The following is a 16889-nucleotide window of genomic DNA, read 5'->3' as shown; positions in this document are numbered from 1 at the left end:
ATGCCAATAATAATACGGACCGATACTGGATGAAAGAGCCGTCAATAGAGGACCACGGGGGTGGGTGGGTTCGTTTCACCGAACAGCTGGCGAAATAAAAGAACGGCGACAAACCTTAGGGGGTCGCAACCCCCTTCCGCCACGCCGCTTTTGGGGGAATAAGTTGACAATGTCAAACATTTACCCGAACGTGCCTGGACCGTGGCTTGTGGACCGGGGACTACCCGATAAGGGTGGTGAAATCAGTGCCAGTCGATGCTCAGCCAACGTCCAACATGAACGCGCCGCCGATACAGTACCCGTACAATTACACCGGCCAGTCGCAGTACCCGCAGTACAGTTACGGGCAACACGAGGATTACAAGGCGCCCTACACGCCGCAGTACCACGGGAACTACACGTATCCGACCCCAATCAAAGAAGAACCGACGTTTCCCAACTGCCGATACTACCAAAACCAGCCGGCTTATCCAACCTACAGTGCCGATTCGACCATAAGCGATTCCGCGAACCCTCAGCTACCAGACCTTGCTAGTCTCAATCATTACAACGAATACCGCCAGTATTTCCAACCCTCAAAACAACCGGAAGACGCCCGGCGAAAGGATGCGTGTGCCGATAAGACCAGCGATAGTGAACCGTCGTCTCTACGCGCCCTTCTCAGCCTACCTGCCGGCAAGAAAATCACGTATGACTACCGGGAGATCCAGCAGGGCCGCGAGGTTAGTAGGGGAGGTCTGAGTCCGGGTGCCGCGGCCGCTTGTTTCGCGATCGAGGATAACAGTGTGAGCAGGGACGCTAACGATCTGGATTGTGGTCTGAACGGTTCGCGGGAGTTCGCGGAAGACGAGGATGGTAAGATGGGGACGGATTTTGGATGTGGGGTTGCTAAGGATGGACAGATGATTGAGGAGACCGTGCCTCAGGGATGTTTCTACCCGTGGATGAAGAGCAATGGTAATTTATTTCGTATTTAAATCAGATTCAAATACATACTTCTTTTTAACTTCCTTAATTTTTCATATATTAATTGCTCTCAAAGATGTAGTACAATTTTGAATTCAAGTTGTTGCAGATAACCAAAATTCACGAAAGATATTGCTGGAAGAAATACCAGAAATATTATTGACACAAGATTTTTCTATTTTGTTAATAATATCGCTGAGCAACTCGATGAATCAATAGAAACAAAATTCAATAAATCTCACACTAACAAGCAGCAAAAATGGAAAAGAATCAAATCAAAAATAAACAAATTCATCACTGATTCAAAAGAGCAGAACAGAAAAATTTCTTATTTAGAAGGGAATTAGAAGCTTCTTATTTCGAAAAACTATTTTATTTAGTGATGAAATCTTAAAACAAATGTTTCCCACCCTGTACCTATATCGACTAGCATGATTTCTGAAACATACATTTTTATTAAGGTTTAGACAACTCAATATTAACATTATGTGTTGCAATAATAGTATAAAAAACATAAATTGATAATATGGAAAAATATACGGCGTCATTCTGTTCGTCCTACGCCCTAAAATGAGGATGAAGGGTTGTTACGTATTTTGCATGTTGACCCTGAATTTTTGGGTCTGAAATAGAAATACTGGGGTTGCTGGGGATAATTTGACCGTTGATATATAGAGTATTTTTTATTATAGGGGTGATATTGTTAAGCTTACTAAATTCCACTTTTTTCAATATATTTTGAGATCAATACGTTTTGGGACTGATAGGTGTTTATTGACTGTTATTGATATGTCCCTTTCGTAGAGACGTAACTGATGAATGAACGTAGCAATTACATTTTTTTTTAATTGCTCTACAAGTTGTTGATATACTAAAATTCAAAAAAATTAACCGATATTTTCTTCCAAACACATTTTTCTATATATGTATCATTTTACTGACCCTTTCAGGGGCGTATATAGGGGGGGCAGGGGGCCCGGCCAACCCCCTCGAAATGAATATTATCTGTAGGGAGACTAGGCGCAAAATTATCCTTCGAATCTCAATTCCAATTAAAAAATTTATCTAACCTAACCATTCGATGGGGTAAGCGTCTAGACCCCCCCCTCGAAAATATTAGCTATATACGCCACTGCAACCTATATACACACAATTACTGTACGGTCCTCTCATGAGCATCAAACAAGGTTGGATATACATAAAACTATCTCAACTTAACAACACGAAGATAGTTTACCCCTATTTTCGAACCACCCTGGCATGACAAAAAATTAATATATATTTTTTATCAAGATTAGGGGCTCTTCTAGGTTGACTGTAAATCTTAATTATACTCAGGGAACACTCAGTGATTGATTTAAATTTAATCGAATTGAAATTTGCCTTGATCATCCCTGTTTGAAGCAGAACGGAAAAAAAAAATTATTTCACAATCATTGGGGAGATACGGGTGTTTTGTCAATTCTTAAAATTCTGGGGTGAAAACTTCACTTTTCATGTTTTTCACCCTTGTCTCCGGGAACTAGATATACCATTTTTTCTTGGGCATATGAACAATTTTGCCAGGAAGGTTGAAATCTAAACTATAACAAAAATACAGGAAATTTAAACGAAAACAAAGGCTTACTAGACCTGTTCGACTCCAATTCACCCAGAGAATAAACACCCTCTATAAAATTTCCTTGACTCAACTCAATACTCAATGATAATTCCCCCCTCCACAAAAATCGTTTTTCGAAAAACCACCATTAAATGTATTTCTCCTTCGAAAAATTGAAAATCATCGAAACTCTTTTTTTCTTGCAGAAACCAACTTTGCTGGGAGCAAGCGAACAAGACAAACCTACACCCGATACCAAACCCTGGAGCTGGAAAAAGAGTTCCACTCCAACAAGTACCTCACTCGTCGACGAAGGGTAGAAATAGCCCAGGCCCTATGTCTCAGCGAGAGGCAGATCAAGATCTGGTTCCAGAACAGAAGGATGAAGGCGAAAAAGGACGCCAAATACCTACCAGTGTCCTCGGATTACCAGATGACCGAAGATTTCACCCTCAACCCCAACTTGTTCGTGAATAGTCCATCGGAAACTCCAGAATATGCCGGAAAAGCGGAGACTTCAACGTTGGGTGAGGAACGTAACCTATATGGGGAAGCTCTTGTTCATTCTTTAGCGCACCGGATGGGATGATTCCTGAGATTTTCTTATGACTATGAGCTGCTAGTTTGTATTCTGTTGAACTGCAGCGAATATTCTTAAGAGAATATTATCATTTCACCTTGGAGTTTTTATTCGAGAAGGTTGTGATCTTGTTTGCTGTCATGGATTTCAATGACAGATTGTGATATTTAGTCATCCATTAATAAGAAAGCATTTTCTTCTTAGTTCCTATGTACCTGAAAACCTCATTTCAACACGCATATTCTGTAATCATCAGACTACAATTATTAAAGCATTCATTCAAATTCTTTATTTTGTCATTTTGTATATAATCTGTCATTGAAAACTTGTGACTTTTGCTCTTTTTGTATAGAAAACAATCATAAACGCAGTTGGGTTATCCACTCATTACGCAGAGAAAAAGACTGAAATAAATGAAGAATATTTTATATAATGCAAGGAGCACATATCAAAATGTGATAGATTATTGGATACTTTTAACATTTTAACGATGAAGAAACTCCAATATAAAAGTTTTTTAATAGTGGGATGTTCCTCTCAAAATTTCGTTTAACTCAATTTCCGTAATTTTTGTAAACGTTCATTTTAATTTTTTCGAATTTTTTTCATTTTGAAAATAAATTCTGAAAAAATAATATTATAAAAAAAGACGAATGGGGTGAAATTATTCGGTTGAATTTCACAAAACATATTCGTAATTTTCAATTAAATTCACAGAGATGGAAGAAATGAAAACGTTACTTTTTTTACGTTCTTCAATTTGAAAAATATCTTAATATTTTTTATGTTTATCTAGAAAAATTCTTGAATAATTTTTATTTAAATTTACTCAACTTTTCATGCATAATTGGGGAATTTATCATGCCCCCTCTACGAGGGGTGGAGGTTTATTGAAATTTTTTTAAATGGATCCTTATATCTGTTTGTGCCAGAAATGGAGCAATATTCTGTTGCTCAGGGGAATTAGGTCATTGATGGTTTTTTATCCGCTCTTTCTTATTATAGGTGTAAAGATGGTTCTAATTATTGAATTCGAATTTTTTATTTTTTTTTATTAATTTTTATTTCAGATATTTCATCAATAACTAGTATATAAAGAAAGCATTCTTTCGACAAAATTTCAATAACATCAGTCCTAATGCTCAGTTTATTGACTTTGAAATACATAAAAAAAGAAAATATTCGAATTTGATATCTTTAGCTATTTCATCTCTATAATAAAGGGGGGTTGAAAAAATATCAGCAATGACCAAATCTCTATCTACTTCTGGCACAAAAAGTTGTGATGCTATTTAAAAATAAGCACCCTACCCTTTACCCCTCGTACAGTGCATGACTAATTACATGAATAGTTGCGTAATTTGAAATAAAATTGACATTTTGGGGGGCATTTTCCTACAAAATGATGAAGACCGAAGGAATAATTTTTGAACTTCAAGGGTGTAAAAAAACAAGTGTTTTACATTTTCGAGTGGCAAAAAGATCCTTGCGCTATGGAAAAGATGAAAAATAAATATTTTTAGGTCTCGTCTAAAAGTCAGCCGCTTAATCATCACCTATCAGCTTGAGGAAGTGCTCTTGAACGCGCCTTAAAAATTCAAAAGAAATATCCCCGACCACAGCAGTCATTATCGCCATCCGTCGATGAAGACATTAACCAAATTAGAAGAATTATGGCAGGATAGAACGGGGGGCGTAACTGTAGTTAAATGCTCACCGGACCGAAAATCTGCATATTCAGGAGTGATTAAGTGATCACTCGGTGTTCGTCTTCATTTGGCGAGAACTCACGTACGCGGATAATAACCTAAAATTGGCAGATCGAATTATCATTTAATGACTGTATTTTGTCGGGTATTGCGGTGTCTCGAAAAAATTGTGGGACATGCCACCTTGCCAGTTTATCCATTTTTTTTTTCGTACTGCTACGACATCAGCTGGTTCTTAAGAGACAAGCTAGTAAATTTCAGAATTGGAAATTCAGTAGAATGTTATTTGATAATGTGATATTTTTATTATCGTTGCCCCCTCTTTGGAGTTAGAGCCCCCCAAATTTTGCCCCCCCAAAATATTCTCTTTCAAAAGTTTTTAAAGCGAATGGGTTTTCTTACGGTTTAACAATTTCAAAGGAATTCAAATACGCGGTTAATGAAACAAACTAAAAATTTGTACGTTAGTAATTGTAACTAACTGAAAAATTGAGACTGAAGAACTGCTTTTTAGCAATTTGTGTTCCATGAATTGTTATTCAGAAATTTAGATCTTTCCTCGAAGTCCTTTGTCAGTAATGAGCTTTTGTGGAATGGCGAAGACGATTTTGAAAAGTTTTCATGGTCATTCAAGCTTGCCATGCTCTGGAATCACCGATTCTTCCCAGAAACGAGACTGATTCTTTGACTTGTTCTATTTATTTCACTGCGTTTGTTGAAAGAACTAAGCGATGTCACAGCTCTCAGCTATAAATCTTGTAGCCGGGTCCTTTTGAGTGTTAAACACGACGCTTTATGTCCCAGGAAATGAACAACGCGTTTAACTGAAAAAATTTCATTTGGTAACCTGAATATCACCGTTTGTTGTTTTGTTGATGTTTTCGTATTTGAGAATTAATTGAATTTTTTTGATCATAAAAACTTCGATACCAGTATACATTCCTTTGAGATTTATTTCACAAAAATAACAGTGTTGTCACGCTTCAATAAAAATTTTGAAATTTGCCTGAAAATTATGCGTGAAATCAACCTGTCAACGTAGTTTATGAACAGTTATTTAACTTCTTCTGAAACGAATTGGAAGCAAGGCCAAATGACGAAATGTTGAAGGCATTCCTATGTCTTCATCAGTTGAGTTTGCGCACTTTTTAAGAAAAATGGATATTATTTAAAAAAATTTATGAAATTTAGTGCCGTTATGCATTGAGTGGGTTGTAAATCGTAACATTTTTTGATATTCATATCGATGGAATTCTGATAATATACAGGGTGTAAATGAATTGTTGCGAAAAACTAAATTTAAACGGTGATTCTTTGTCTAAAATAGTGTAGGTCCTTCATTTAATTTTTTTGAGGTGCCTCATAACGATGGCACCTGAAAAACAATTTTTTCTTAGAAACTACGTTCAGCAGTAAAAAAACTCGGCTACTTAAATTTTTGCTCCAAGAACTTTCGTAATTTTTCGTCGATTTCCATTGTTTCTACGCCAAATTGTAGATAAATTCTTTAGTATTAAAAAGAACTTCAAAAAAGTTTTTCAGAGATGTTGATAGCTTATTTGTAGCCCTATTTCTTAAAACCTCGTGAAGGAGTGCGGGAAATTTGTAGATTTTACGCTCAGTTTATTATAAAGACAATACTCTTCGCCACCTTTCAGTTTTTATTTTACCTTGATATCTCGATTTTCTTGAAGATACATGTGTTCAAATAAAAGTCTGTCAAATTTAGTATCAATAAGATTAAACATCAGACTACAGGGAATAGTTATTTGTGCAACCAGTTGTGAAAAGCATTGTTTTTCGTAATGAGCGTAAATACGAAAAATAGTAGTTCAATTCAGATCGTAACAATTGTTGATATTCATATCAGCGGGTGGTATGCATCTGAATTTATCCTTATTATTGTCTTTAAAAGCTTCTCTCGGATATTCCTTCAAAATCGTCTAGTGACAGAAATTATTCAATTATTCAATGTCGTTTGAAAACGACATTATTCAATCCATAGCAACAAGGGTAAATTGACGATTATCCATTCAGTGAAATAAATTTTTTTAACTCACTCGTGAAATAAAACAACATGAATATACACGTTTAAACGTCATCCTGCTCTTTTTGCTATGGATTGAATAATGTCCTAGTAATAATCAAGCGACACCTTTCATGTCATTTCATAAGTTGAATAATTATCTGGAGAGTGTTATCATTTGAATCCTAATCAAAATTTTGTATAAAACACGCGTGTGTTATTAATGTTTATTCATTCGAAGATACTATTATGAGTAATTGTTATTCTACAACGAATTTATGATGATATCTTATAGGGCGTAGTCCCTTATACCCAATTATCTATCACAACGTTCAAATTTGTAAATATCTCAGAATTAGCATATAAGATGAAGTCATTAGAATGTAACAAAAAATATTTATATATATTCATATATATTTTAGTTTTAATACTGTGTGAATAAATTATATTTTACATCTCATGTTTGATTTCACGTCCTTCTTCTTTCACCAGAAGCAGAAATACTACCCAAATATTCCAACCCTTTTTCAATAACCGACCATTCATGTCGGGAAATATTTGGACAGTCGTGTAAAATTTGACAAATTGCAGGAGATGAAATGAAAGGGTTACACTTCTCTAGTGGGCATTAGGGCAAGCTTTAAGTGGATTAGGAGATTTGCAACATTTAAAAGGATTGTAAGTAGGGTTATTAAATTTGTCTCGGTGTAGACCCACTGGACCGATGGTTAGGGCCATTCTTGGTTGATAGTTCTGGGCGTTCTGTTTGTAGCTTTTCTGAACTTTCACAACAAGAATTTGGGGTTTGAGATTCATTATGAGTTCTTTGGTTAGTTCAAGTTGGTTTCAGACCGGGTAGGTGTGTGGTGCTTTTTCTCAGTCAAACAGTCTATCTTTACCTCCTCAAAATCATAATTTTGAATTTATTGGTAAGTCTATAAATTATTACATTTATTATTTTTACCATTTATTTTACTATACTTGATAAAAAGATGTGAGTCAATAGGTCTGATGAGCGGCATTCCATATCAGACGTACATTATATTTTAGATTCTTCAAGTTGGTTCCCTTGAAAATAACCTGTTTACGCGTAAGAATAATAACCAAAAACTAAAGATTTAAATTAATATCGAGTATTGAAAACAACATTATGAACAGAAAAATCATAATATCAACGTATAATTATTGAGCCACACAAACATATTGTGATGTTTCGAAATCATTAAAATATAGTAACAAAAGAATTATCAGAAATTTATTAGTTAAATAAATCTATTGCCGGTATAATGACAAAATAGATAAGTGGATAAAAGAATGAATGAAAAAATATTAATAAATACATATACATACTTAGAATTTAGATGTAGAGGAAAGTAAATATACGTAAAATTATTTGTGACAATAATATTCAGAATCAAATTGAAAATACATTGATATATGAAAAAAATTGCGATAAATGAATAAATTGTCTTTATATTTCGCACAATCCTCCCACTTTCAACTTCGGCTTTGCTCTATTACGATTGTGGGTGTCCCTCGATGGGATTCAATCTAAAATGTCCGCAAATTTGATGTCGAACCCCATAGCCCAAACCTATGTGCATGCAAGGAAGAATAGACTTGGCAAACAAAGCCCGTTTCAAGTCAGACAGGGGTTCTGGGTTAGAAGCAGCTGCAAGTTTGGCGGGAGACTTGCGCTTTCGAAGTTGCAAAATGGCTGTTTTGCCTTTTGACCATCATTGAGAATGTTGAGTTTGTGTGGTGCTCGCGAAGTTATTGTAGCAGTAAGTTAATTGACAGAGAAACCTTTTTTTCTTACTGAATTCACGTATTTCACTAGATTCCGGATTATAAATATATGTAAATTTATCTTGTTTGAGTTTTTTCATTTTATACTCTTCAATGAAATAATATAAAACGAACGTTAGTTTTCATTACAGTCATGCGCATTCTCATGCAATTTTGAATTGGTTTTTGATCAAACGCATTCAAACAAAATTGAATAACATTTTTTACACCTCTATTGGAGGTAAAATAATTCATTTTTTATTTGTTGCAAAGAAGATCGAACAGAAAATAGCTCCAGTTCTCTAATTTAGGTAGATACTTGAGTGTTCAAATATTCGTTACGAACAAAAGAAAAACTTTTTATTTTGGTTATGTTCAATTCTTACGTTTAAGAATTTATCCTTATTGTAACAAATACTTTGTACTCAATTTGAGTTGAATATAGGAGAAGAGGAGTTATGAGCAGATTTGATTTCGCACCATTCAATAATGTATTATAATGAGTCTGCCAGCAATACATTCCCTTCTCTAAACAGATTGTTCTCATAAATGTCTATTGAAGAACATGAAGTAGAAAAATATTTTACAAAGTAGATTTTCAATATGTCATTAATTTTGAGGTTTCATTCATATTGAATGTAGGCACCCTTGATTCTCAGAATAGGTTATACTAATAACAAAAAAAATAAAACAGTTTTATGTTGAATAACTAAACAGAATGAAATTAATCTTTTTTATCAATTTGGAGCCTTTATTCTCAAGTAAGTACTTTTGCAAATATGTTCAGTTTTCACAAGACATCGAGTAAATCGAGTCGTCATAGAACAGCCTGTATAAGGTTTTCATATCGTTGTTAAGATCTCTTCATAGAAGAAAACTTAAAGAATATCAAAGAGCACCCAGAGTAAGTAACAATCACTTTCATCATTCATGTGGGAACACACAGTAAAAATGAATTTCGGTATTCGTTGAAAAAGCAAATATTATGAAACCAAGAAGTATCATTAATCACTCTGTATATCGGAAATGATCCACCAACCTTGCCTGTATAATGTTATATCCGTTAAATTTCTTCAATTTGTTTCAAACTGTACCCTCATTATCCTTCGTTTTATATGCCATTTTTTGTGATTCGGCCCTGATAAAAAGATATTGCCATTTTGAATTTCCATAAGGAGCTGTGCCACTCCTGGAAAAACAAAATTACCTTCAGAATAAATAGCTAAATCTGTGGCATTACACATTTGTGGATCTTTTTAGCAGAGTTGCATTCAGCCAAAGTACCCAATTTTTCAAATTCCTCAGACTTTTTCATTTTTGACCATTAAATTACTCGAAAACGGCGCATTATACGAGAAAATGTGAAGAATACTTTCATTTTACACAACGTCAAAAACTATATTCCGAAATTCATTTCATTCGATAAAACCGTTTGTGAGATAGAACTAACAATATCATTTTTTATGGTTTTTCAACAGCCTCTATCTCTTAAACCGAGCCGATTAGGAAAAAATGGTAAGGGAGAAAAGTGTTTCTTTTGACCTCAAGAATCTACTGTTAAAATATTTGTACGAGTCAAAGACTCACCCTGTATACATTCACATGAATTTTTCTCTGTAAAATGCTCTGTATGGTAACAATTATAACAACTCACAACTCTCCTTTATCTCATCAGGATATAAGCAACTGCTTCCCCCTTTCCTTTTCGCCGTAAACCTTCAATTTTTCATTCACAACCGCTCCGTCCCATCTGATCGCCCAAATCGCATCAGAATGGACACGGAATTTGGGACAGGAACGATAGCAACCGGAGTGAGCCAGAACGCGAAGCTGCGAGCACGTCTACCCCTGCATTTAATCGTTTCGTCTGACGAACCATCATCAATTAAGAATGACAGCTGAACGGTGTGTTACGCCGTACGAATATGAACTTGGAGCTCGCGAACTTTCGGCTGTTGTATTGCCACATTCTTATGTTCGCAAGGACGCGGTTATTTCCTTCGTTTTAAAGGGTGTTATTTGAATGAATAAGGCTTAACTATTAGTATAAGACGCCAGTGAAAATCTTCCATAATCATCCGATTCTACAATGAGTTTTAGGCAGCTTGCACCATAGGAAGGACTCTTTCATTATTCTTTCGTTAAAAAATTAGATTCCTGATGAAGTTACATAGATAAATTTCAAGAAGTTTGCAACAGAATTGTTCAAATTTAAGCAGTAAACAAGGGAGAACAGAATATTTGATCAAGGGTGAACTTGCCAAACCCAATCTAACCTAATCCAACACAACATAACCTTAACCAATCTAAACTAACCCAACGTTACCTAACATGACCTAACCTAACCTAACATGACCCAGCCTAACCTAACCTTTCGCTTGACATTATCGAAAAAAATTATTCAGACTGAGGTAATGTCCACCTCTGTGTGTGATCGGTGGCAACTTTTATGGAACTGATGTATTTAATCTTATGAAAACCATTAAATTATTAGTTTGAGTTTTAGTTATTATTATGAATTTTCATCACGTATCCGCCAAATTAGTCAACACCTACTTGCGAAATCAATTTTTTATGAGCCATAAAATATAATGAAATTCGAGACACTACTAGAATAATTTGATGGGAATATTTTATTGAAAAAATATGCCACTTCATACTGATGTTAGAACTGGAATATTTACATAGAGCTATTATTGTTCTTAATTATAATATAAAGAATATACTAAGTCTATAAAAAACCTGCTCATAATATTTCCATATTTATATCTGTCTTTGACAAATTTGAGCTACAGAAATATCTTTCCTCTATGGTCCAAGGCTTCTTTGTACGTCAGCAAAATTGCAAGAAAAATATAAAATGTCAAAACATTCTTCTACTACAGAACATTCAAAGAATTAATAAATAATCAAAAAGTTCAAGTGGACCTGCTACCCTAAATCTGTCTAACTTTTCATATTTGAAACGACCAGATTCCTTGCATATATATTGTTTACGTCACTTTCGTTAGGTGTGGGACCAATCCATATGGAAGCTATTGTAGCAGAGTTTCTGTGAATATCAATGATCCTTATGGATTTGTCGAAACTGAGAACTGAAAACTTTGTTTTTAATGCTGATTAAGATAAACATAATTAATCTTCTTCTTTACATGTTGAACCATAGACCAGGATGAAAAGATAGCGGATGAAAACAGGAAACTAATCGAAAACCTAGACATTTCTTGATCCAAAACAGTGGTTTCTCGTTGTCCATCACACATTTCTAGTGGCGTACTACAATAACATTATTGTGTTGCAGGAGGCAGAATCCAGACGGCATCAAACCGATGATGATAAGAAGCAGAAAGCAGATCTTCGATGCTCGATAATGGCCCGTAGCTTAGGGGGAGAACTCTGGGCTTAATCATCGTTATTGAACTGTCTTAATGGTTTGTATTGTCCAACATTCGATTTATCATCTGCAAGGTGGAGATCATCCTAATGGTCCGAATGCGCTGTTTATTATTATTCAGTGAAAAAATCATTTATTTGGGGGGGTGAGGTTATGTGAGTGCTTTCCGCACCATATAGCGTGAAACTCATATTTTTTCACTCAGACTGAAACTAATTCTGTAATTTACCTCTTTTAAGGACTACGATTACTACAGAAATAAGGAAAAAGGGAATTTTCGTGATTTTTCAAAAAATTAAATAATAAAGAATAGTTTTTATGAATTTCTAGATTTAATTGATACCGTAGATTAGGGTGACTTGGGACGATTGTTAAATTCAACTTGTCATATTTTCAAAACATACTATTTTTATCTAAAAAAGAGGTTCGAATTTGCTTATTGACTCAGGCTACTGATTAGGATATGTACCATGCTTCAGAGTTCGGATATAAATTTTGAAAAAAATAAAATATACTTGTCTCAAGTCACCCATCGATTTGAGAGGCTTGGGGCACAAGAAAATCTTTTGATTTCTCATCTCTCAAATGAAATAGGTGACTTGGGATGGTGTATAGTTTTGATAAATTAGAAGTTGTGATTATATAGTTGAAATTCGGTAGGGAAATTAAATGGTAAACCCCTATTATAGCGAAAGTGAATATATTGCAACTCAAATGTATAAAAACCAAACAAAACAAGGGAACTTTGATTTATTTCATTCTTTGGTGATTTTTTTGTGAAAATAACGCAAATAATAATATCCTGCGAAAAATCGGCATATTTCCTGCTGCCAATGCGCCGCTTGTATCTATTCGGCATTGTCCCAAGTCACCCTATGAAACAACAAAATAAATGAATGAGATCTGTGTTGCCGTTTGATTTGTAAACAACCTTGTTTCACGACATATCTAATATCCCAATATCCCACGTATCCAGAAAAAAATTACACATACACAAAGTGAAACACATGTACAGGACACTAAGAAGTATAAGGGCCATAAAAAAACGCGCTTTTACTCTCCTGAATTCGTTAATATCTCGTGTCAATTCAAACGCTCTGGTCACGGCAAACTCAACAGGAATTAATTGTTAAACACACCGAAAAGACGCTACACAATCTTATGTAGATGAGTGATGTACTATTTGCTCATAAGTTGCTTAGTAATCGGTTGGAATCGCCGGGGCTTATCTCGCAGTTTTGCTTTCATGCTCCATTAAGGAGGTTAAGACAGTTGGACACCTTCGTCCTGCCCTTGAGAAGTACTAACAACGCCAAAAATTCCCCTATTGTAAGGGTACTTGAGCGGTGCAACCATTTCAAAACTATGATTGATATCTTTCATCACGATGAAAATAAAGTAAAGAAATATTTAAGATGTTACTTCTTGAGATTTTCAAATGATTTGGGGGGTGAGGTTATGTAGTTGACAATGCAGTATATTTGTTTGTAATATTTATTTTATACTAGTTTAGTTTGATTAATTTTTGTGTGCCTCTGTAATAGATTAATTTATTTGTGAACATTTTTCTGGGTATTTGTTTACCTGTGTTTGTTCCTCTGTTGAATAAATAAATGAATAAATAAATAAATAAGTTTATCCCTTCACTCATAAATGGTAAGAAAAAAAGAAATCTGCAAGGGGGTAATTGACCCAAGTTACAGGAAGGTTCACGTAGACTATACCATCGTATCGATCATTATGCCTATCATGGTAGTCGCGAAATGAATAAATAGCTTTTCTACAGAAATTACCGACATCTCAACAGATCCTGCTGACCTTCCAACAAGCCCTAATTACAAATTCCAAAAGCCCCCCTCATTAACGCCCGAAATCCGGAATAATTAACGCTGCAGGAATTTCATAAAACTTTTCATTCAGAAGCCATCGCTGGCAACGTTTTCCGGTAAAGAGAACAACTCCGAAATGGCAGATCCATCTTGCGTTTGACAGGACGGCCGTGGTGATCCATCAACCTCGCCCCGGCCTTGCCATACCCCCCGACCCCTCTGTCAGGGTTAGTGGAACACGTCACTGAACCTATTATGTGCCAATACACACCCCTGAACTGTGCGTCGGGTTGCCTATTCCAAAGTTGGTCGTTTTATAGCGGTCGCGCATCTGGTCCCAGACGGAAAATTGAAGGTAGGTTATTGTTTTTTGACGGGACTAGGGGATGTTTTCCTAACACGCGTTCGCCACCACATTTGACGATTGAAACTTTTTGAGGTTTCACCTGATGAAATCGTTGAATATCAAAAATTGTCAAAAATTGAAAAAGTGGTGAGTCAAAAATTGAAAAAATGATTTTCACCAAGTCTGGCGTAAAAATTTGAAAATCCATGTATTTGTGCCTGCAAGTTTATTAATATGAAAAAGACCAAAAATTGTATTTCTTAGGAGTAATATCAGAAATTATAGATGAATCTAATCAGAAAAAAGTCTTACCTCCACCATTTGAAAACTCATAAAATAAAAATTCCCAGATTAATTCAATAAATAATAATTATTCATTGGAATAATTATTCTAAGAAGACAAGCAACCCCAATATATTGCTATTTAATTTTTTTCTTAGTGAAAAAACACTTCTTAACTTCAGGAAAGTTGAGACATCGTGGAAATTCTTATCATTAATATAACTCTCAATACATAAAGTTCAAAAAGCTGAATTTTATACCTTTTACTTCAATACGTGATACAATATACAGGCTGAGTCAACAGTGCTCGATCAGTCGATAGATCTCACGATCCATCATTGAGACTCAAGCCTTCAAACAGATATCAGCCTGGAGGATGAAACTCTGGAACAGGTCGAGCAGTTCAAATACTTGGGAAGCTTCATAAATACTAGGACTAATCTAAACATGGAAATACATAACCGTATCAATTCGGCATCACGGGCATTCTGGAATCTAAAGGACAGAGTGTTTCAAAATCACAACCTCAATCTGAAGACCAAGGTCTTCCCTACTTCCTTACGGAAGCGAAAGCTGGACGCCCTACAAGCGACATATTGAAAAGCTTGAACCAACCCAGCAACGTCATCTGAGACAGATAATGCACATCAGATGGTTCCACAAAGTTTCGAATGCAGAAGTCTTGCAACGAGCGAGTTGTATAACAATTGAGACTCAAGTAACGAAGGCCCGACTCAGATGGAGCGGCCACATTCTGAGGATACAAGACGCAAGACTACCCAAAATAGCTCTGTATGGCGAATTCACAGAGAGAGCTCGGAAACCAGGAGGCCAATATAAGTGGTTCAAGGATATCTATACATACATCAATCCCTAAAATCAGTTAATGCCAATCATAACTGGGAACAACTAGCGTTAGACAGATCACAGTGGAGGTCTTTGGTCCATAGTTATAATGGAGACTCGAGAAGAATACACCGGCTATCCATGCCTGGAGTGTGGAAGGTTCTGTAGGTCACGGTTGGGTCTCTTCAGTAACAGAAGGGCACACAGTCGCAAGTAGCCCTAAGAAATTATAAGTTTCATCGCACGGATAGTCTGGTTTTTGAGTCTTTTTGTAGATTTATTCCCAGTAACGAGGTACAGCAATGAATGAATTAATGAGATCTCACAAATTTTGGACTAGGAAAATGAGTCAAACTTTGTCGGAATCGACTCTACTTAGCGCTGAAGATTTCATAGGGTGGTCCGAAAATAGTGAAATAGCATGCCACCCTAATGCCTTTCCAAATGAAAATACCAAATTTTTATTTTCATATTCTGACTCTATATGAAATTCTTATTTCGTCATAATTTATCTCTATTTTTTTTATGTAGGCTACTTTTTTGGACAATTTTCATGGTTATGATGGCTTCAACTAGATATTACATCTTGAAAACTGTTCTAAATCAATGTATAATTTTTTATTGAATTCAGGACGAATTTTCAGATTTTTCGATTCCACTACAGGTGTTTTTCTCACATATTGTAAATGCTACTTTGATTGGATTCTGATAGATGTGCAATTAGTTCTTCGAGATATAATCTGGATGAGAATGAATTCATACGAATATTTGACCATATTTTTCAAATAGATATCCAATTATTTTTTCGAAGTATTTCCTAAATCTAGCTCACCACTGAAAAAATGTTCAAACCTCAAAAAAACATATCTATATATGTTCAATATACCTAATTCATAAATAATAATAGGTATTATCGAACAAATTGTTCATAACTATATACTTATAGTAGAGTACCTGTCTAACATTATCTATCCCTGTTTGTTTTAATATTATAAATATACACATACTACATACTTAGATTTTTGTTTTTATTGTATATGACATCCAAATTCTATTTTTGTTGTTTTTTGTTACTGTGATATTTTTCTGTTTTCTACTTTTGTTGATGTGCATTATATTTTGTTCAGTATACTACTATTTGTATGAAAAACGCAACTTATGGAAATCAAAAAAATGTTTAATGAACTGGATCCATAGTAAATATTTGAGATTAACAAAATTTTCTTATATGTTATTGAAATAAACGCAAGCAACACGTTATTATTGTGTTATTAATATACGAATGAGAACAAAATCCTTTGCCCCCTGTGTTTTCTCAAAAATTTTATAAATATGTATTAAAAAAAATCATTGTGTTTTTTTTATTAGAAAAGATCATACTTTTGTGAGGTACAAGAATTCTGATGGTCGCAAAAAATAAAAATCTTCCGGCTGTCACAAAAAAAAATAGCGCGAAACCGATTGAATTTCCATATTCTGCTGTGATAATCTGGCTGAGATTCAGATATTATCGGCTATGAATA

General features: G+C 34.9%; 1 protein-coding gene across 1 annotated transcript; it reads left to right on the top strand.

The window, feature by feature from the left end:
- Nucleotides 1-275: 275 nt before the first annotated feature.
- LOC123318392 (homeobox protein Hox-B7-like) lies at nucleotides 276-3155 on the top strand. The gene is made up of 2 exons (XM_044905002.1): nucleotides 276-957; nucleotides 2773-3155. The coding sequence occupies exons 1-2, from the start codon at nucleotides 276-278 to the stop codon at nucleotides 3153-3155; spliced, it is 1065 nt and encodes a 354-aa protein (XP_044760937.1).
- Nucleotides 3156-16889: the final 13734 nt, after the last annotated feature.

Source organism: Coccinella septempunctata, chromosome 8 (genome assembly GCF_907165205.1).
Source record: "Coccinella septempunctata chromosome 8, icCocSept1.1, whole genome shotgun sequence".
NCBI lineage: Eukaryota > Metazoa > Arthropoda > Insecta > Coleoptera > Coccinellidae > Coccinella > Coccinella septempunctata.
The sequence above is the reverse complement of the archived record's forward strand: the minus strand, read 5'-3'. Positions and strand labels throughout refer to the sequence as shown.

Bases quoted from the DNA above. Each gene is read 5' to 3' on its own strand.
- LOC123318392 (XM_044905002.1), top strand. From the start codon at position 276: ATGAACGCGCCGCCGATACAGTACCCGTACAATTACACCGGCCAGTCG. The intron at 958-2,772 runs GTAATTTATTTC...TTTTTCTTGCAG, and splicing joins CCCGTGGATGAAGAGCAATG to AAACCAACTTTGCTGGGAGC.